This window comes from Triturus cristatus, chromosome 5_1 (assembly GCF_964204655.1).
Source record: "Triturus cristatus chromosome 5_1, aTriCri1.1, whole genome shotgun sequence".
Classification (NCBI taxonomy): Eukaryota; Metazoa; Chordata; class Amphibia; order Caudata; family Salamandridae; genus Triturus; species Triturus cristatus.
In genome coordinates this window covers 773,733,094-773,754,426 of record NC_140587.1, presented here as the reverse complement: position 1 = coordinate 773,754,426, position 21,333 = coordinate 773,733,094, and the positions used below count along the sequence as shown (strand labels likewise).

Below are 21,333 nucleotides of genomic sequence, written 5' to 3'. Positions count from 1 at the left end.
GTTCAAGAATATACAATTTCATATCCTGCATAGGGCATACCTAACGCCTGCGCGCCTTCAACGTTTTTTCCCCCGACACGACCTTCCTTTGCCCTCGTTGTCAGGCGGGAGACACCGCCTTCTCACACATGTTCTGGACCTGCCCGGGCATTCAGACCTACTGGTCATTTATCCACACGACGCTCAGGGATCTCACCGGATTGCCCCATCTAACTACTTGGGAGGGCTGTGCACTCGGTATTCTGGGAGGGAGGAAACGACACAAAATACCAATGCACTTTGTCTTCCTAGCACACCTACTGGCCAAACGCTGTATAGCCATGCACTGGCGGGCCCCCTCAGGTCCCCCGATCGCGGCATGGGTGGGGGCGGTTCTCAAATGGGCGGCGGCCGAGGAAGACGCAATCCGGGAGGAAGAAGCCAAAGGTATACGCAAGGTCCCAATTTCCCTAGAATGGGCGCTCCTGCTACACCAATTTAGGCAGTCCCAGACTCCGGAGACCCCGGTCATTGACTTACAAGCCCCCAGCACCACACCACCTCGCACCGCACAGACCCCAGAGGTTGGAGACCCCCCCCCCCCCCCCCGCTCCACAACCCTCCGCGATCCCCTCAGATACATCGGGTCTGGCTTTCCCCAGTGGAAACGCTCCACAGTAATCCATATTAGCCCGCATTCACACTCCCTCCTAGGTGAGTAGTGGCTGCATGACAGAGTAGGCAATAACGGACTCATGGTATACGCCTCGCCCCAACGCTAAGCACCCCATGGCACTCCCCAGTTCAGTTCTCTCCCCTAGTTTTTCTTTCACTGGCACAGACCTGCTATACCACAGACCGCGCTCACACCAACCACGGTGTAAATGTAATCATACACTCGATGGTCTATCCCGCTATGTATATGTTGCAGCCATTTATGTGAAATGTGATAATTGTCAACTCATATAACTAAATGCCAATAAAAAGAATTAAAAAAAAAAAAAGTCCCTTGTAGAGTGGTATACCTTATACCCAGGGCCTGTAATGAAATGCTACTAATGGGCCTGCAGCACTTATTGCACCACCCACTTAAGAAGCCCCTGAAAACAGGTCCCAGGCCTGCCATGGCAGCCTGAATGCAGTTTTAAGACTGCCAATTTGACTAAGCATTATAACCCCGTTTCCAAACCGGAGACTCCCCATTTATTGCATATAGCTCACCCCTAAAGTTGTCCCTAGGTCGGCCATAGGGCAGGGTGCATTGTAATTAAAAGGTTGGACATGCAACTTTTATGTTTTCCATGTCCTGGTAGTAAAAATCATCTAAATTTGTTTTTCACTGCTGTTAGGCCTACCTCTCCCATTGGATAACATTGGTTGCCTTATTACATTTAATATGTGCTAACCTTTGTTTGGGAACTGGTAAGCATTTCATTTTTAGTGTCTGAGAAATTGTAATTAAAAATCTTCTTTAATAATAAAGTGGGATTTTAAGTTACAGTTTTGAAAATGACACTTTAAGAAGGTTTGCATGACTAGGTCTAGTTGGCAGTTTGACTTTTATTCCTCCCAGACAGCCACACAATAGAAGGATTAGGTGTGCCTGGTTGGGCCATCAACTGTCACGAAAGGGGGGGACGAGGCTGGGCACAGCCCCATTTGCAACTGAACATGCTGTGCTCTGCCTTCACACAAAAGGCATGTCACCCCTACATTGTTCATGCAGCCAGCTTGGAGTCAGGGCAGGGGGTTCAGGAAACTTCAAGCACTTCATAAAGAATTCTCTAAAAACATCTGCTTCAAAGAAGGCATCATGGGGGACCCTCAGACCCATTCTTCAGTTAACTTTCTGGACTTGCAGAAGGACTTACAGAGGACTGCCTGCTGCTGTGGCCTGCTGTGTACTCCACTGTTTTACTGCAGCGTTTCTGCCTGGAGCCTGTCTTGAACCCTCAGAAGCCTGCCTCGCTTTATCACTTGAACCTAAGACTACCAGAGGGCTAGTTTTCTGGCCTCTTTATCAGAGCCTTAGGATCATAAAAGGGTCACAAAAGGCTCCCTCCAACTTTAATCCGCACCGGGACCCAGCCTAAGTGAGTCCTGAACCCCCATGCGGGCCCCTCTAGTCCTGGACCCTTGTTTGTGTTATTAAAGATGTACAGATAGCCACAATCCCAAACTTGGAACATAGAACATTTTTGGCTGAAAAAGTATCCGATACCGAGGGAAGACCGGGACCACCCTGCTAGTCTATCTGCGCAAGGTGCATCCGCCCATCTGCCTAACTTCACGGTAGCTCCCGCTACGTTCTTCTCCATTGCAGCAAATCCTGTTCAGTGGTCTTCTGCCAAAGAGGTACCCAGCCTCCTGGAACTCTCGCCTACTACAGCTTCCTGCCTCATCCCTTTGGAGATTTTCGACTTCCAAAAAAAGAGACATAGTAATCTTCACCACAACTTCGTCCAGCGACTGCCTGACAACTATGCCTCCTCCTCAGACACCGCCTGCAATCTTGCCCTGCTGACCTTTACCTTCTCAGAACATTTTCTTCAAAATTTCTTCTAAGGGAAGCGCAGACCTGCCTTAATCCACTTTTTGTATCTGACCCGCGCTCCATCACGGTCTGACATATTTTTCGACTTTGTCCCGGTCTTGCGTGACTAGATGTCTGTGGTTGGCACTTTGATCTTTTTGGTGTTGGTTTTCATTCTAATAAAATTCATAAATCCGGCTCTACTGATTAAAAGATATGTATTAAAAGTTAATCTGTTTTTCTAAAGTGGTGTGGTATATTTCTTGTGTTGTATTTTCACTGTATTACTGTTTGTGTGCTGAATAAATACTTTATTCATTGCCACTAAGTTAAGTATGATTGCTTTTGTGCCAAGCTACCAGAAGATTTAGCACAGATTAATTTAGTCAATTTTGTAGTGCATCCTGACAGGTATTGTGGCTGTTGCTTGAACGGGATCCAGTCTCCGCCCTCCCTCCCCCTCCAGCTATTCATCCAACAGCCCAGTTTCTTACAGAGCAACTAAACAAGCCTGCGGTGAACCATTTTCTGCTCAGTGCTCTGTTGAAGCTACAGCTGGCTGATGAGGGGTGTTGCCCCGAAACCAGTCTCAGGATGCTTGTTTCCGGTTCAGCGAAGACCTGGCTTGGCAGTTCGGGCCGGACTATTCCCATGAGCCATGAGACACCGGGTCAAGGCTGATTTGCATATAACTGGGTCTGAACTGAGGTGGTCAAGTGAGCTAAAGAACGATGATTGATTCAACCCAGGTCTGTGACTGGGGGTGAGTGTCTGAAAAGTTTCAGTGCTCCGTCCATCTCCTTCTGTTTGCTTTGTTCGCCCTAAGGTGGCAGGGTATGCCCAGATGTGGGTCCCTTGCTCACTTTGCCACTGGATTCAAGCTAGCCTGGCTGATAAGGGGTGTTGCCCCGAAACTGGTCCCAGGTTGCTTGTATCCGGTTCCGGGAAGACCTGGCTTGGCAGTTCGGGCTAGACTATTCCCATGAGGCACAGGGTCAATACTGATTTTCATATAACTGGGTCTGAACTGAGGTGGCCAAGTGAGCCAAAGAACGATGATGGATTCAGCCCAGATCTGTGTCTGGGGTTGTGTGTCTGAAAAGTTTCAGTGCTCCATCCCATCATCTCCTTGTGTTTGCTTTGATGCTACAAGACCTCCTGAATTTGGTAGTTATGTTACAGCTCTCTTCACCAGAGGACTACAGTGTTACAGAGCAACATTATATTGAGATGCTCTTGTCCAGAGTAAAATGACTAGCAACACCCATGAGTGGGACAGATAATTTACATTTTAAGTGTTATGTTGCAGTTGGTTTGCAGCTTGAATTGTTTCTTTAGCGCAACTAATTATACAGGTCTTCAAAACAGTGGAAACCAGCTATCATCATGAGCCTTGTATTGTCAATTATAACTGGTTGTTGGTTTTGAACTGAGAAGAGTTTATTTTGCAACATATTTAAGAACCATTTAATTATTTCACACTGATACACAAAGTTAAAATGTGAAGTCAGAGAGAGAGAGATCTTGAGAGATGAGTAACTTCATTTAGAAGCCCTGGGACACTTGAGAGCAAGATTGTTAATATATAAAAAAAAATTCTGACTATCTTGTATAGTATGTTACATAACTGTTACTAACACTGTCTCCTCTATCTACATAGATCAGAGGATAGATAATTACCCTGCAGAAAAACCAGCTTTCAACTTGGCTGCAGTTGTGGCTGAAACTCTCGGTCTTGGTGTTCAAGAAGATTCTGTAAGTGGTGGATGTAGAGTGAATATGCTTCTATATTATGTCTGGAAAACAACGAGTCTGCTAACATGGCACTGTAAACCAGTCATCAAAAGAGGCACATTCCTCCTGAAGTTTTGAAGCCTATATGGTCTAACTATCATATGATGCAAATCCTTTATAGAACCACTTGTAAGGTACCAGCGCAAATGTTTATGGAGATATACAGCCATGAAATGCTATAGCTTGCATGATTTGATAGTGTGGTCCGACTATCTGGATTGGAGTGATTAGTAGATCTTTTGTTACGTTAAGCGGAGTCTGTTTGAATGTCTTCTCATTCGAACATCTGTTGGATTGGTTGCAAATTATTAGCTGTGCATAAGGCATCTGCCTGTTTGGAAAGGCACTTTAGCCACTTTCAGCAAGTAAACTCAGAGCCTTGCATTATTGTTAGATGAGGTTCCTGTCAGGAACTCCACTTGTCTCATTTGGATTCAATTATCACTGGTGCCCAGAAGCCACGGTACCATTGAACCTCAGTGGGTAGGTAATTCCTCATCTTTAGCACTTGAAAATCTCAGTGTGGTGAGCATTTTAAGGGTCATTCAGTGAGGTAGCACAGGTTAGATACTGAGCACAATAGGACCATATGCAAAGTACTTTAAAACCATTTAGTTCTTTACGTTATAAAACGCAAAGTACTTTAATGGGCACAACACGTTCATCCTGCACATAAAATACTGATACATAAAGACAATCAAAATCTCTAACCCTTCCTAGCCTGAAATCTAAATGGTGTTAAGGTGCCTACACACTAAGTGCTAGAGTTTGCTTTGACATTGCAGGCTATGGGCAAACTAAGTCTTTAGATATGTTTGTGGGCAGGTTGTGATGTGTGCATGGAACCAGAGTTACGTGCAGTCTGTTTTACAGGGATGAACCTCCATGAGCTCACATTATTGTTGGACTCACTGAAGGAAGATGTAAAATGCAGAGACTGCCCAAGAAAGACATCAGACCTCTCTCCAGAGTATGCAAGGGACTTTCTGTTCTAACAGAGGTGCCTTGCATTGTTCTAATTTTCTTTGGTCTAAAAACACTACAATGCTTGAGTACTAAATTTACCATCAATTTAGGGAACAGAACTATGCAGACCTCTGCTTTCTTTTACTTTTTCTCTTTGTTCAGTAATTCATATGTTTTAGCAATATGTGAACAAGCAAAACCACGCATTTCTGCCCCACTGCTACTGGCCTGGCTTACTATAGGGAACATATCTGGTTTTCCCTATTTCCAGCCATATTCTGCTAGGGAGAATCTGTGATCCAGTCACTAAGTTAGTGAATGTGGTGTGACCTGTATTCTGTGCAGAGTTCCACAATTTACTGCATTCTGTAGTGCAAGGCAAGCCCCTTTACCTCTCTGCAAATCACTCCCCTTGTTTGCTGAAACAGGGAGCCCCCACAACTTCCTTCATGACAGTCTATGAGTACAATAAATAAACCCGGAATTGTAAATGCCATTTTCCTCGCATTTGTTTGAGTTGGAGCTATTGGCATTTTAAATGGCAATGTATTTTACTTATGTGTTATGGAGTGTATGTATGTGTTTTGTTGTGGAACTATTTGGGTTGGATTGGTTACTTGTGTAATTGTGTGGCGTGTAATTGTGTGGTGTGGAGTAGATTTGTATAGTGGCATGGTGTGCTCTGGAAATATATGGTTTGCAATTCTGTGGCATTCAGTGTAGTGGCATGATGTGGAGTGGGATTGTGTGTTGTGGAGTGGTAAGTAGTACAGTTTAATTATGTTTTGTGCTGTTGAATTGTGCTGCATGATATGGAATTGTGTGGTGTGTATTGGATGTATGTGATGTGTTGGGTAATTGTGTTGAGTTGTATTATGTAGTTTGGTGTTAAATTATGTGGTGTGGATTGGAAATGTGTAGGGCTGAATTGCGGCATGGAACTGTGTGTATAGCTTTGCGTTTTTGTTGATGGACAAGAACAAATAGGTAGGAGCTAAGCATCAGATCTGTGTGCTTAAAAAAAAAAAAAGGAAACCTAGCTATTGGCATTGTAAATGTCTCTTACACATGTTATGGATTGGAGTGGATGTATGTGGTGTTTACCAATTATGTGGGTTGGCTTGGACTTGTTAGTTGTAAAATTGTGTGGTGTGAAACTGTGGTGCGGATTTGGGTAGTGGAATTATGTGGTGTGGTGTGCAGTTGTATAATGTGGATAGGAATTATGTGTTTTTGAGTGTATTGAAATTATGTGGAGTGGGGCTGTGTGTAATGGAGTGTAAGTATGTGGAATGGTATTTTGTGTTATGGAGTGTTATGTAGTGGAGTTTTAAGAAGACATTATGTACAATTGAATTAACAAAAAATATCTTCTAGTTTTTGTTCTTGCAATTCTGTCAACCTCTTTCTGCCTGTTGTAATGCTGGTTTGTTATAGCTTTTTTTGTTATGAAAGGAAGGACATAAACAATAGGAGGGTGGAGATTGAGGAATAGTACCTGAATTACAACACAAGCAGCAGAGAGACACTAGGATAGAGTTAACAGATGCCAGATTCCGAGGGCACACTGAAGTGGTGCCAAGGTGGTGAGGTGCTGGTGCAGATGTGATGCTCAGGTGATGCTGAATGATACTTAGGTGGTGCTGAGTGATGCTGAGGTAGTGGTGTGTTGGTGTGGAGGTGGTGCTTAGTGATGCTGAGTGATGCTGAGTAATGCTGAGGTGGTGCTGAGTGACACTGTGGCACTGAGTCATGCTGAGGCGGTGGTGTTGCGCTGGTTCTGAGATGGAGCTGGTGCGCTGATGCTGAAGTGGTGCCGAGTTGCTGCTGAGGTGGGGCTGCATTGGTGGTGGTGCACTGATGCTGAGATAGTGTTGTGCAGTGCTGCTGATAAGGTGGTGCTTCGCTAGTGCTGATGTGGTGCGGCGCTGATGCTGAGTTGGTGCTGGACTGATGGTGGTGCACTAATGAGGAGTGGTGCTGTGCTGATGCTGAGGTGGTGCTGAGGTGATGTGGTAAGGCTGAGTGATGCAGATTCCCTCACCACCACCACCCTTTAACAGTGTCCCTTAAGGGTCCATGACCACTAACGTTCAGATGCATTTAATTAGTTAGAAAGTGCCACTCATACCAGTGTAGGGTGTCGGAGCTCTTTTCATCACACACAAATTACACAGAGGCAGTTAAGCAAATGTGTATAAATTAGCGTAAAGGAAATGTTACATAAGACAGAGGACTACAGGGTGTAGGAGTCACAAGTCATGCATATTGGTAGGCAGCATTGCTAAACAGTGCTTGGGCCCCAGAAGCACCATCTCAGAATTGAAAACAGAACACCAAAGTTGGGCGTTCTATTAAATAATAAGAATCTATTTCTACCCAGATGAACCCTTTTTGAAACATTAATATCTGCTCTAATCTATACTTTGAAGTGCATGCAGTTCTTTGATGACATTTATAAATTCACTGTATGTTAGGATTTTAACTTATAAGCTGTGAGTAACAGAAAAGCAGTAACCCACTGACCTATTTACATTTTATGCACGTTGTGATCTGCATGGTACACTTTCTTTGCAGCCGGCATATATTATACCTTGCAATGAGTTAAAACTTTTTCCACTAGACAACTCCAATCTCTCCAGCAAGAACATTAATCACTGGAGTTATCTTGACATTTTATTGTCTGGAAATTCCTGGAGGCCAGGAACGTGTGAGCCAGTGCTTTTAAAAGCAAACTAAACTCTGAAAAATTGCCCCTCTGAAGTCAGTATCCAGTGCGATCGCACTGCCCTTATACTGTCTCTGCGTTCTTGTTCTGCATTTATTTAATGTAGTACATTCAAGTGAACATTTTACAGGGGGCATTTTTCCAGAAGGAATCCTTTTGGCCTCAGCGCTAAACCAACCAGGAGAGACTTTAAACTCTTCAGCCAGCAGCCAAGCACAGGTCCTGGAGGGGAGGAAAGAACACAAGCAGCATGCATATAAAAGTATCATTTGAAGCTTTGATTTAATGGAACTGAAAAATGCACTGTTTTAATAGTGGTTTACCCTGTTATATGATTTAGAGCTGCAGTAGCTAGACAGCATGGCTGGCTGCTGCTCGCTTCGGACAGGAAGGACAAGGCGAGAGCCAGGAAAGACAGTCATTGTCAGTTATAGCCTTGTGGGGCCCAGAGCTGCTGTCGCAGTGTTTTTGTGCCTGTTTCTGTAGGAAATGAGAGGAGGCAAATTTAAAATCACAATAATTAATTGCTTGCACCGGCGGAGGACCGGTGTGAGGAACCAGAGACTCGGTGGTTCTTTGGAGTAAGTGTGACTTCAAGACCACGGTCCCACTAAGGTCCCGGGTTTAGAGAAGTACTAGTAAACCCTTAAAATTATTCCCTCTCGGAAATTAATCCAGAGTAGATGATATCTAGGTACTGTTTGGCCTGATGAAATAAGGTAATATACTCCAAATAGGGGTTTAAGACCAGATAACGAGGGACCAACACCCTGACGAAAGCCAGAACGACCTTTTTGGGCGTGAATAATTGGCAGAAACCTGTTGGTATTTGCAGCAGGGAGATGGGGGTCCTTTACCTCCCCTGAATCTCCCGACCTTTGAGCTTTTAATCCTACCAAGGGGCCTCGGGAATAAAGAAGATTGATGGTATTCCTCTTGGGTAGTTTTATCTGTATACGTCTGCACTTTCTTGGTCCCGTTTGAGGAGAACATTCTTCTCTCTATTGTTATATTTTCTTTATATATGTTGTGAATGTCGGTTTAATTCTTCACACTTTCTGTATCCTCACCACTAATCTTCTTGTATACAAAAAATTGCGCTCTGTCCCGTGTGTTGGTCTGCGCCTGGACGTCAGATGCAGCCCTATGATGAAGCTTGACACTGCAAAGTGTGTGAGGGCAGTACTAAGACATCTGTTGTCTTTCTTGTTGTATATCACTCTCTTTTAATTGTCATAGAGTGTTGAGGCCAGTTTCTAATCCCACACTGTTATGTTTCTATCTTTAGAACTAGTGTTTCTTTTGATTGTAGCAGTTCTCTGTGTAGTGAGTTTGCATTTACGGTAGGGGAGTCGGAGAAGGCTTTTTTCCCTAGTCTCTCTTTTTTGTGATATTTTGCAATGCAAGCCAGCCTGGGAGCTGCCTTTGGGATGAATACAAAAGAATGCCAGCCACATGGAAAGAATGAGAGGGTGAATGCTGCAATAAAATGTAAACAGCTACCTCTGAGCACCCACAGTGTAACACAAGATTGAAAACATAATAAAATGGTCCTGCCCCCACCCACAAGCAGACAAACGGACCAAAACGTAATGATATCGTACTAAGTCCCTGCTCCTTGGAGGAAAAAGGAGGGACAAAGAGGCAGGACTGGCCACTAGTAAGCAAGATTTTTAAAGGATATTGAAACATACAAATGAGAAGCAAGGAATGGCATTTGGCCCACAAAGATATATATATACTAATCTATACAAGAGGTCGTACGCTTATGCTCGACTTAAAAATGGATCGCAGGTAATAGATCTAGGGCTGCCTCATTTGCTCTGTTCATTATAGGTTTAGCACATGATAAAGCTCATGTTCTTCATTGTACAATGGTTAAGAATACTTTCAGTCCTCAAGGCAGTTTTGAGGACCGTATGTGAACATATGATATGTAGTTCTGTTTCTTTCAATTAACTTATTAAAATTTAGACCTCTGCAGAGATTCACAATATAGTACATTAATAATACTTAAGACAGCGCCCAAACAAATCGAAACACCTTGTAACAGATCTGTGCAGTTGGAGGACGTGTGATAAATTGCATTGATTCATCGTGAGTTAAGAGATTAAAATTCACATTTAAAGCATGTAGAAACTATTTGCAATATCTCTTGGAGCAGGGCAAGGTTTGAAGTATATGAAATACATTTTGAGGTCCTAACTTACAAAAATCACAGAATCAGCTGTCTCACTTTTAGGTTATTGAGAGGAAGCTTTCCTATTCATAAGAGCAAAAGCAAGGGTTTCATCTTATGGCATATTTGGTAATAAACTGTATGGTTTTGTTTGACCAAAACTTGTTCTTAGCAGTAAAACCCTCTGTATGTTTTCAAATTACTGCTTAATTCTATGTCACGGGACAAACTTAGCCTTCCAACTTCAACTTTAAGAAAATAAAATGATTCTGTCCCTGACCTGTTTTCAGGCCTTCTTTTCATGCTTTGCGTTGTGGAACAGTGTGCGAATGCCTTCGGGCTTTAAGGCGTGCTCGTCTTGCGCGCGTCAGATGTCAGTGACGGACCCTCATCCTATTTGCATGTGGTGTTTGGGCAAGCACCATGATTCCACGGACTGAGACGCTTGCCAGCATCTGAAGCCTAAGTTCCGGCGGGAGGGCCGGATGAAGCTCCTTTCGCCCCGGTTGTCCAGATCGGTGTCTTCTCCTTGTCCGTCCCCAGTGGAAGGGTCCAAGAATCGCCGCTTTGGATTTTGACATCGCCCGTCACAGAGGCCCCTAGGGCATCGCTCGCATGTCGGTAAGTCTTACAGCTTGTCCCCGAGGCCTGGTCCCCGCTCTGCGGAGGGTGCGGGTTCTCTGCGGGACATGCAGCCTCATTCGTCGCCACCCTACCCGCCGTTTCCCGGTGTCGGGGCGACCAGGGCCCAAATGGAGGCCTATGCCGCGGCTCTGCAGGCTTCCTTGGCCCCTCCTCTTCCTGGGACTTCCGCGGATCCCTTGCCACCTGCAGGGCCTTCTGCGGAGTCGCTGGCGGCTCCGGCGCCGACGGGTTCGGCTTCAGGTCTTGGAGGTGTGGTGCCGTCGGGGTGCGGCCCTACGGGTTTCCCCTCTTTGACCCACGGCGCCTTTGTCTCGCCGTAAACCCCAAAGGGGGTCCCTGTGGTGTCACAGGGAGTCGCCGGGACTTGCGGCTCGCCCCCGAGTCCTCCTCTGTCTTCTGGGCAGGCGGCATCTTCCAAGGAGGGCTCTTCGCCGTCCCCATGGCCACAGCCTTCCCCAGAGGCACCTCAGGTCCCCCACTCGTCCGTGAATCTCCCACCATTCTGGGGCTGGCCATATCTTCCTCCAGCTGGACTCTGGGATGGCCGGCTTAATTTACAGCCATCGCCCACGGAGGAATTGCTTTCCCCCCCATGACGCCCTACAGAGGCAAGTGCAGCCTTTGCCCGGGCCATTTCCACGGCCGCTGGCATTTTGCACATGGGCGATCCTGCCACCTCATTCCCTATGGACCATTTGCTTGAGGTTCTCCATCAGGGCTCTGGTGGACGGGAGCCGCTTCTTCCTTTCGAAGCTTCGCTCCATAATTCTCTTCTGGGGGCGTCCTGCCACGGGGGATCCGGTGCCCCAGTCGCTCCTCCACCGCCATCGTCCTGCTCCGCACGATCCAGTCTGCCTTTCTTTCCACCCTTTTACCCAGGATCCTCTTCTGCAGACTGCTTTCCCTTCCTTACCTTTGGTGGTGTTTCATCCGTCATGGGAGGCCCGGTGGTTGGATTCATGGGGGCATAACATCTTCGCCTCCTCTAGTGCTGCTTTGCGAGCGCTCAACACGCTTTGTGTGTTGGCCACGGCTACTTCCAGCTTGTGGGATTCAGTGTAGTCCCTTCTGTCTTGTGCCTCTCAAGAAGGTGTCTGCTCTAATCTGCGGCGCCATGTGCTGGAGGGCCGGGAGTTGGCCGCGTTTATTCTTCGTTCGACCCTGGGTGTTTCTGATGCTCTCGGCTGCACTATGGCAAGTTCGGTTCTCTGTCGCCATGCTTGGTTGAGGGATAGCGTTTTCCCTGAGAATGTTAGGGAGCGTCTGGTTGACCTGCCCTTTGATGGGGTGCTTTTTGTTTAACACCCATGCGGATGCCGCCATTCAGGGGCTCCTTGCGGGGCTCCGTCCTCCTCCCCCTCCTTAAACTTGGCTTGTCTGTCCTCTGCTGCTTTATGGGCGGCGTTATCCCACTCTTTTTTGGGGGTTTAGTGGTTCGGTTGGACCGTCTGTGTATTCTGTGTGGGTTGGCGTGCCTTCGGGGTCCTTAGGTTGACCCCTTTGTACTGTTGGCTGCTGGTACAGCCCCTTTGGCTTTTGTGGTTCTTTGGTTGTTGGTACACCCATATGTGTCCTCTGGTTGGGCCTTCTGTATGTTTTTTGTTTGGCTGATTGGCATGCCATCTGTGGTTCTATCTGCAGGTCCTTTATGTTCTTGTCCTCTGCTGCAGGATTTTTCCCTAAGAGGTGTTCCCATGTTTTCTTGAGACGTATCATACCCTATGTGGGGTACTTGTAGCTATTGCATAGCTCTGTCCTGCACTGGGAAGGTATGGTCGCCCTTTTTCGGGTTCCCTGCCTTTCCTGGTATCACTGTATACTGTTGGTGCGGTCTCTTTTGTCTTGTTCGGGTGCAGCTTGCGCTGCTCCAGGTTCTGTCATTCTCAGTGTTCGCTAAATCGCTCGCCCAGTCTGGCATGCTGTCTACGGTGTCGTGTTGTGGCGTTTCCGCCTTCCTGTCGGGCGTTTCGGCCTGGTCCTCTGTCTGGTGTTCCAGGGGGGCTAGCTTTCTCCTGGCTTTCCTTTGTTCTGGTTGACTGCTTCGGTCCGTCCTCCGTGTCTCTCCTCTTTCCCTTCTGGCTGGTCCCACTTCTCTTTGTAGGTCGGTGTGTGTCTATTGATCGATCCTCCTTTGGGGATTGTTCTGAATTTCCCTGGCCTCTGCCCTCGGCTTGCGCCTGACTTGTTCAGGGTGCACTGTTCCATGGTACTGTCAGCTGCCGGCTGCGCACGGCTGCTCGTTCTGGTCCACCGCCGTGGCCCTTAGTGTGTTCCCTTGTGCCCCTGCCTCTTGTTCTGCTGGGGTTTTGCGCACCTGTGCCTTTCTTCTTACGCCTGCGCTTCTTGGCTTTGGAGCCGTTCCTGCCTTGTCTGCTTCCTTGCGGCTGATGCCTGTTCAGCTTTCCTCTATCGCTGTGTGTTTTCCTACGGCAGGCTCTGCCCCCGGTTCCACATCTGCTCCCTGGAGTTGGGGTGGTTCTTTTCCTCCGGGGTGCTCCTCTGCAGCTGTCTGTCCCTATGAGGGTGTGTGGCAGTTGTACCTTGGATGGGCTTGGGGTCTCCTAGTCTTCCCTTCGCCTTGTTCTTGCTTACTTCTGCTTGGCAGGGGCTGGGCCGCCCTTCTTGTCCCCGTGACACGTCCCCTGCTGGTGCCCTGTGTTTCTTCCTACTGGGGAGGTTCTCTCACAGGCCCTCCTTTTACTCTTCTCCTTTTTGCTTGCGTGGGGTTTCTGATTCCCTTGCAGTCCTCTACGTTGGGGGTTTTGCCTGTATCTCAGCCTTTTTCCTCCTTTCAGGGGATACGGCCCTCCTTGATGGTGTCGTCTGGGGGTGGATTGCTGTTATTCTTCTGTTCCGGGCTTGTGGCTCTTCACTGTTGTGGATTGTGCTTGCAGTCTCTCTCTTCTGCTATAGCGTTTTTTCACATGCTTTCTGCCTCCTGGGGGGATGTCGCCTTGGCTGGCAAGGGTGTTCCTTAGAGCGGTGCTCTGCTCTTTCGCTGTTATGGCTTTCACCGCTATGGCTTTTTGTACCTTAGTGCTTGGCACTTTTCCAACTGGTGCTGTTCCTCACCTTTCATCTCTCTCTTTTCTATTTCACTGATTTTTCGCACACTGTTCCCGTACTCTCCACAGTTTTGTATGTGATGGCTCCTCGTTGTGGTGCGGAAAAGTTCTCAGAAGAAAACTGATGTCAGCGCGCCGGGGTGGGGCTTATGTGACCTCGCTGACGTCACGCCCGCAGACGACATCAGGGCGGAGTCGCGGGGTACCGCCCCCCGGCGTGCAGAGATGCTCTGGGGTTTTCCGGTCCAGTCTCACGCCTGGGGATAATTCTACGTTAAGGAATCTGCGGCTAGAATCGTCTCTACCAGATACATCGTTACCAAAGGTAAGTAACTTGTACATTAGAAGGATAAAATGCCTTTCCCCCTAAAATTATAAAAGGTATGATGGCACCCGAATGGACCTAATGCTAATCCTTAAATTAATTAAATGCATCGTCTGAGAGTGGTTGCTGGAAAAACATCTGCCTAAATAGACCAAATTATCAACCCACTTCACTATGACTCAGTCAGTTACACCTCTGTCCAAAAGTCTCTTCCCCTGAAGACATTATTTCCTTGGCCTATATACTCACTAATATCTATTCTTGGCTGTCTTTACTGATCTAAAAATGAATGAATAAACTTCATACCTGAATATTCCCAAGCCAAGGGCACACTGTATTGGATCAAACTCATTGGAAGAACTACATTTTTCATTCCAGAGATTTATTTTAAGTCTGTGCGCTCAATCCCTAGTGATATGTCAGATTGACTATGAAAATCCCCTACTGGAAGCTATATTTCTAATTTCAAGTGCACCCTTGAAGGATATCATGCAGCTGCAAACTTAGTTTAAAGAACAAGAATGTCCAATCACAGTACCCCAGTCCGGATTACCTTCAGATGGCTCCCCAATGAACCATGGAGCATATTTAATTAATCCTGCAAAGTGTTTTAATTACTTAATTCTCAAACTCTGCAATGCTTAGCCTAAAAACTCACCAACTCTGGTAGATCCTGTTCACTGCAAAGCACTTCCAACCTCCTCTTGAAACTCTAACTTTCAAGGAAAAAAACTGTCTCAAACAAGCCTTCCCAGGCGAGAACGAAGACAGTTTTGTTAGAACTGTTCTCAATTTCTTGAAGTGCCATTCCTTAATAACTTCATATGACTAGTTATCTTACCACCCCCCCCCCCAAGCAAATGAAAGATGGTGGGAGTAAATATGGAAGTGTAAAAACAAATTACTCGTGTGGGCATGTGTGTTTGTGTTTATTTTTACTTTTAGTTTTTTCCTGTTTTCTTCAAACTGCCTGCTCACACTCACTATATTGTAGATTAGGTTTGCACAGTGTTGAGCATGTCTAGCTCCCTAATTTATTCTTCTGTCAGAGGTGCACAGGTGTTCTGTTTAAAGTCATAGCTGTTTTGGTAGTCTGGAGCCCAGTATAGTAATGTATCTGTGAAGCTTCTGAAGGATGTTACAAACTGATGGAGTGGCATATTGTTGGAGAAAACTGCAGAGGCTGGTAAATGTGATTGGGAGATTAGATCTAAACTACAAGTTTTACAGTCATGCAGAGAAACAAAAGGAAATTGTGCCAGAGAATCTTTTAAGGGCTAGTGAGGAGAAAACTATTTTATGTTCAATAAATACTTTACATGCAGACATGGATCTGAAGCTGCAGTGAAGGACATTGGTGGGATGGCAAATGGTCTGGCAGGCAGAGTCCTGATAATGCACAGGAAGAAGAGAGGGCTGCGATTGGGGTTCAAGTGATGGAGAGTGAGGTGGCTGAAATGGGGGACATTGTGCATGAAATGGACAACTTCAGAATGTGAGTGATAGCGTTCATACACCTTCCTCCTCAAGCACTATTAGAAAATTTTACTTGAGAATAAGGCACACCTTGATGCCGGGGGGTCGTATCATAGAACCTAGCTGAAGTGCCTGGGATAAAAATTATTAAAATGACATTCAACCTTTTGAGAACACTTGCAGAGTTCGACTGGTAAGGGCAGTGTTTAGCTTCCCAACAAAACCCCGTAAGGACAACTGCACAGTAGATTCAACTGTGATGATCGCCTGAAAGTTGATGTCGTGGAGGGCCTACACGCTACACTGAAGAAGAACATTGTGCATCTGGGAGATGCTAGCTGTCTACTTATTTCCTGATTGGACCTGAACCTAAACACAAATACACTACTTGGCTTCTTTTTTGAGGTAAAGCTATCTTCCAACGCTCATCCCATTTCTGCGCCATGAGTTTCGCCAAATTCTTTCCTACCTTATCCTTCTTGGGCACTGTTTAGCAGGAGTCATAGATGAGATTAACAACTGGGTGGTTTCCTTGGGTGGTTTCCTTGGCTCATTTCCTTCTAAATCCATGTGGTGCCTCATCAAAAGTTCCATTACCTTTTTCCAGCTTCTATTTTTAATTGTGACAATTTTAATACTTCAGCATCCCCTTCACAAAGTAATTTCTATTTTTGGTGTCTGTTGGGGTGCTGCAATGGTGGACCCATGCTATGGACTTTATTTAGGGGTAGGGTTAGACTCAGATCTCCGTTATTAACACCACATTGCAGTTCAACTGGTTTGACTCTTCGGGACAGCTATTCATAAATGATAGAACATATTCCTCCCTTTTGAGACAGACCATGTTGTTGCAATGCAATGTATTGGACAAAAAACAGTAGGAAACACACAGCCTCTCTTTGCTGGATGAGGATCTATGTTCGAAAGTGGAAGATTTTGCATGAATCATCAAAGGTTACTTGTTACCTCAACTAGGTCTACAATTTTGAGGGAATTCACCACCCTTTATTTCCCACCTGCTTTCAGAATAGCTCACTCAGTACTTGACCACCTAGATTTGATCTTCATGCCTGCAGCCAGTACAGCACCTGACCAAGGTGGCTGCCTGGTTGAACAGAGGTCAAGCTTTGTCAAGGATCCTTACAACAAATCTGGATTCATTTGACACATTCTGTTCTCTTTTTATTGTCCTCGTCTTCTTCCTTAAATAAATGAACCCCTCAATTGCCTTTGTACTTTCATTATCCTGGCACTTGCTTACCACTTTTAACTTTTGCAGTTGCTCCTGCTTTGTTTGTTTCACTTGATAGCAATTTCAATAATGCCTTGTCCTTCCTATACCTAGCCCAATTTTTGTATCCAAGGCTTGGAAGGCAGATTTATCGTGTGGCTGTGTGCTTGCAAGAAAAGGCATTTGGCTAACATTTTGTCTTTAAGTTAATTTACTGCTACTGACCTTCCATCACAGTGGGAACATAATTTCGTTTGGGTTTGTTTTATCCATAGTCATTTTGAGCATGTTGCTTTTTCGACCAATGGCGGGTTTTTTTAGCCACAAAATATGGAGCATCCGTTTCTTCCCCTGTGTTCTGTGCTGTAACTCTTTGGTCTGCTCCGCAAGCTCTGTGATTTAACCAATGTGACTACTGATCTTTCAAAAGAAAGAGTTCTTTGAGATTTTGCCATTTTAGGTCTCGCCTACGCAGCGCGCATGCTACGCAGCGCGCATGCTCTGCTTAGGAGACCTTTAGCCGTCGTGCAGCTCTTTTCCAAAGCACATACTCGTGTCTGTGATGGCATACAGCTTGTGGGAGTGCGCAGCAGTGCGCCACAAGCATGAGTATGTGCTATGAAAAAGAGCTGTCCCCAGCGCGTGTGCACCACTCGCTGGTGCACCCCTCCGCCTCTCTCTCCCGCTGCAGCCTGCGCGCGCTTGTTATATTATGGCAGACTGCCTGCTTTTCTGTGGATCTGCAGCTTTGTCTCCCGCCTTGTGGCCATGCACAAGATTTCTACACATTTTTCTTAACATTGTGTTTAAATGCTTATCAAAGCATTCATTTTTTTCTTTTTAGGCACTTTAATACTTAGCTTGAGGACGCCTCGCTCACTGGAATTGCTGAACCAGATTTCTTCTATCGGCCTCTTGCTATTAGTCACTCTACCCACTCGCTCTGGGGGAGAAATTCACGATCCACTTTTCACTTCCTGTTGTTTTCTCACAACCTGGATATCTTGTGAAACAATCTTATGGTTACTTTCTGATGGATACATCTGCCAGTGGATTCCTCACCTTGTGAATATCCCCTGCGCCAGCAACGTTCGGAAACTTTTGTAGCAGTCCACGCCGATGGGGTCGAAGACGACGTCACAGAGACACGGCTCCGCTCGCGACTCCGCTGACGTCACCGGCTCCATAAGAACACCTCGTCGGTGTGATGACGTCAGTTCCCTTTTTTCCGCGCCATCGACGCCAACGGATTTCGGGAATTGCTGTTGGTAGCTGTGCTGTTACTTTGTATTTCTTCTCGGTTTTCCCTGTTTCTCTTCGAAGAAGATGTCAACGAAGAAGTCTGGCTTCAAGCCCTGTCGGGAATGTGGCAAACACATGTCGATCACGGATCCACATGACGACTGTGTTTGGTGTCTGTCATCTGACCACGATGTGGATGGTTGCTCTTGCTGTCGCAAGATGAGCTCCAAAGCTCTAAAAGAAAGGGAGGCGAAGCTCTTCATCGCTAGGATGAAAAAGGAAAAGAGAGGGAGAAGGAAGTTGAGACAGGGGTCGCACACGTGGCTGTCAACTCTCCTCCTCCTCAGCCCCTCCCACCACCGCAAAGCAGCCCTAGATCCACCATTCTGGATCATGCTGGTCCTGTGGGGGGCCGGCTTACCCATTTTCTACAAGATTGGGAATCTGTAACTACAGATCTCTGGGTTCTGGATCTTGTAGAAAATGGGTACGCCCTTCCCTTTCGGTAATTTCCTCCAAATTACCCTCCTTGTCAAGGGGCTTGCTCAGAGAACCACCGTCTTCTCCTACAGGAGGAAGTCCTGAAGTTACTACTGAAAGGTGCGATAGAGGTGGTTCCAGAGCAGGAGAGGGGTCAGGGATGCTACTCCCGGTATTTCCTGATTCCGAAAAAGGACGGCAGATTGCGTCCGATATTGGACCTCAGGATTTATTTATTTATTTATTTAAAACACTTGTAGAGCGCAACTGTCACCTGACATGTATCCTGGCGCTGAAGCTCACTCCTTAGGAAGGAAAGAGACGGGAGGCTAATTAGGGAGTTAGCAGTGAACGGGATTGGGGAAGAGCCAGGTTTTGATTCGCTTTCTGAAAGGCAGGAGTTTTGGAATTTGGCGAATGTCGACCGGCAATCTGTTCCAAAGTTTGGCGGCGGCCACTTTGAAGGATCTTCCCCCGGTCCTTACTTTGTTAAATCTGGGTACCAACACAAGGCAGGCTGAGGTGGATCGGAGAGTTCTGGTGGGGGTGTACCAGGAAAACAATTTTTGTAGGGATCTGGGGCCCGTTCCGTGTAGTGCCTTGAAGACAAGGCAGAGTGCTTTAAAAGCAATTCGCTGCTTCAAAGGGAGCCAATGTAGTTCGGCTAAGGCTGCTGTGGCCGAGGATCTTCTGGTCCAACCAAGGGCCAGTTTGGCTGCAGCCGACTGGACTCTTTGGAGTCTGTCCAGTAGAACAGCTGGGGACTCGAGCAAAAGAGCATTACAATAGTCAAGGCGACTAAGGATAGTGCACCTGACTATTAGTGCTCGGGCCTGGGCGGGGAGTAGTGGCATGATTTTACTTAAAGAACGCAGTAGGGCCGAGCAAGTAGAGACTGTTTTAGTTACCTGCGTTTCCATGCTGAGGTTGTTGTTTAGCATAACACCCAGATTGCGGACACTAGTGACCGGCTGTGGTTTTTCTGGGTTTTCCGGGGGCTAGAATTCTGTAGGAAATAGGCGAGGAATCCGGCTCCCAGAGCAGAACAGGACCTCGGTCTTGGAGGAATTGAATTGCAGGGAATTCATGTGCAGCCAGCCGGCTGTGTCTCTTAAGCAATCATGCAACGATTCCATGGGGATTGAATTCTCCCCCTCCCAGGAGAGGATGAGCTGGGTGTCGTCCGCGTAGTTTACCGTTTTCAATCTGTGGGATTTGATTAACGTGATCAGTGGTTTTAGATAAACGTTAAAAAGGATCGGGCTAATGGACAAGCCCTGGGGTACACCGTGAGGTACAGGGGAAAAAGCGGATTGAAAAGGGGGGAGGGACACAGCCTGTTTCCTATCTCTCAAGTATGAGTGGAACCATAGCAGGGCGGTGCCGTCGACCCCTGCCTCTCTGAGCCTCTTCAGCAGAATCATATGGTTAACCGTATCGAATGCGGCAGACAGGTCCAATAAGATCAAGGCTACTGCGTGGCCCCTGTCTGCACGCATCCGAAGTTCTTCCATGGCTGTAAGCACCGCCGTTTCGGTGCCATGGGCTGGGCGAAAACCGAATTGGAAGTCGTCCAAGATGTGATTCTGCTCAAGATGTGTCGAAAGACAGGAGCTAACCCAGCGTTCCACCACTTTCGCTGGAAAGGGTAGGAGCGATATAGGTCGAAAATTGGATAGACACTCGGGGTTCAAGGAGGGTTTTTTTAGCAGCGGGGTGATGAGTGCTTGCTTCCAGGGGGTGGGGACAAATCCACAGCCCAGAGATTGGTTACAGATCCTGCGGAGGGTGTGGAATAGTTCAGTTCCGCACGCTTTACAGGTTTTAGGGGGCAATGTGTCGAGGGGGGACCCAGAAGTGATTCCGTGTGCCAGTCTCTCAATCTGCTTCGGGGATAGGGGGGAGAGCCTGTAGGCATTCCCTTGGTAGGTGTCCTGGGCTCGGCGGCTCAAGGTTGGTAATGGCGGCTCCGGGGGAGTTTAAATTATCTTGAAAAGGGGGAATTGCAAGATTCTGAATGATTGTCTCAATTTTGTTCGTGAAGAACTGTGCGAGATTATCGCAGAGGGTCTGAGAAGGGGGGATAGTTTTCTTGGCACAGTCGGGGTGGATAAGGTTATCAAGGATCTGGAAGATGCTTTTGGAGCTATTTGCTGCGTTGACTATAGTGGAGCAGTAATAGGTGGATTTGCTCTCTGCGATGGCTGATTTGTATTCACGGAGCTTGTTTTTCCAGCTAATTTTGTTTGATTCGCAGTAGCCTTGTCTCCACTTCCTCTCGGCCTGTTTACAGGCTGATTTGAGGGTTTTCAGGGAGTCGTTATACCATGGGGCTGGTGCTCTGCTTTTAGGTTTGCATCTTTTTAGTGGAGCAATAGAGTCCGTGGTGGATACTATCCTCGTGCAAAAGGCTCTGTAGTTGTCTTCAACCGGGTTGATTGGGGAGAAGCTATCTTCTACGTTGAAGACGGTGGTGGTGGAACTCAGTTTTTCCAGAGCTTTCCAGTCCCTATAATTAAATTCGGATGGTGCGCTATTATTCAGCTTTCTAGTTTTTGTGGTGGTAATGTAGAATTTGATAAGAGCATGATCTGTCCAGCTCATGGGCAGAATGTCGTTCAAATGTGTTAAACCATGACTGGAAAAGATGAGGTCAAGTCGGTGGCCTGCTGAGTGGGTAGGATGCTTAA

At 46.7% G+C, this 21,333-nt stretch overlaps 1 protein-coding gene across 3 annotated transcripts in view; it reads left to right on the top strand.

Annotated features, from left to right (window-relative positions):
* The window catches only part of RBBP8 (RB binding protein 8, endonuclease), a 513,323-nt gene that overhangs the window by 349,099 nt on the left and 142,891 nt on the right, over nt 1–21,333 (top strand). For all 3 annotated transcript variants that reach the window (XM_085605771.1, XM_085605770.1, XM_085605772.1), the window contains exon 9: nt 4,173–4,267. In XM_085605771.1, coding sequence (XP_085461897.1) covers nt 4,173–4,267 — 95 coding nt within the window. The remainder of the gene's footprint in view (nt 1–4,172; nt 4,268–21,333) is intronic.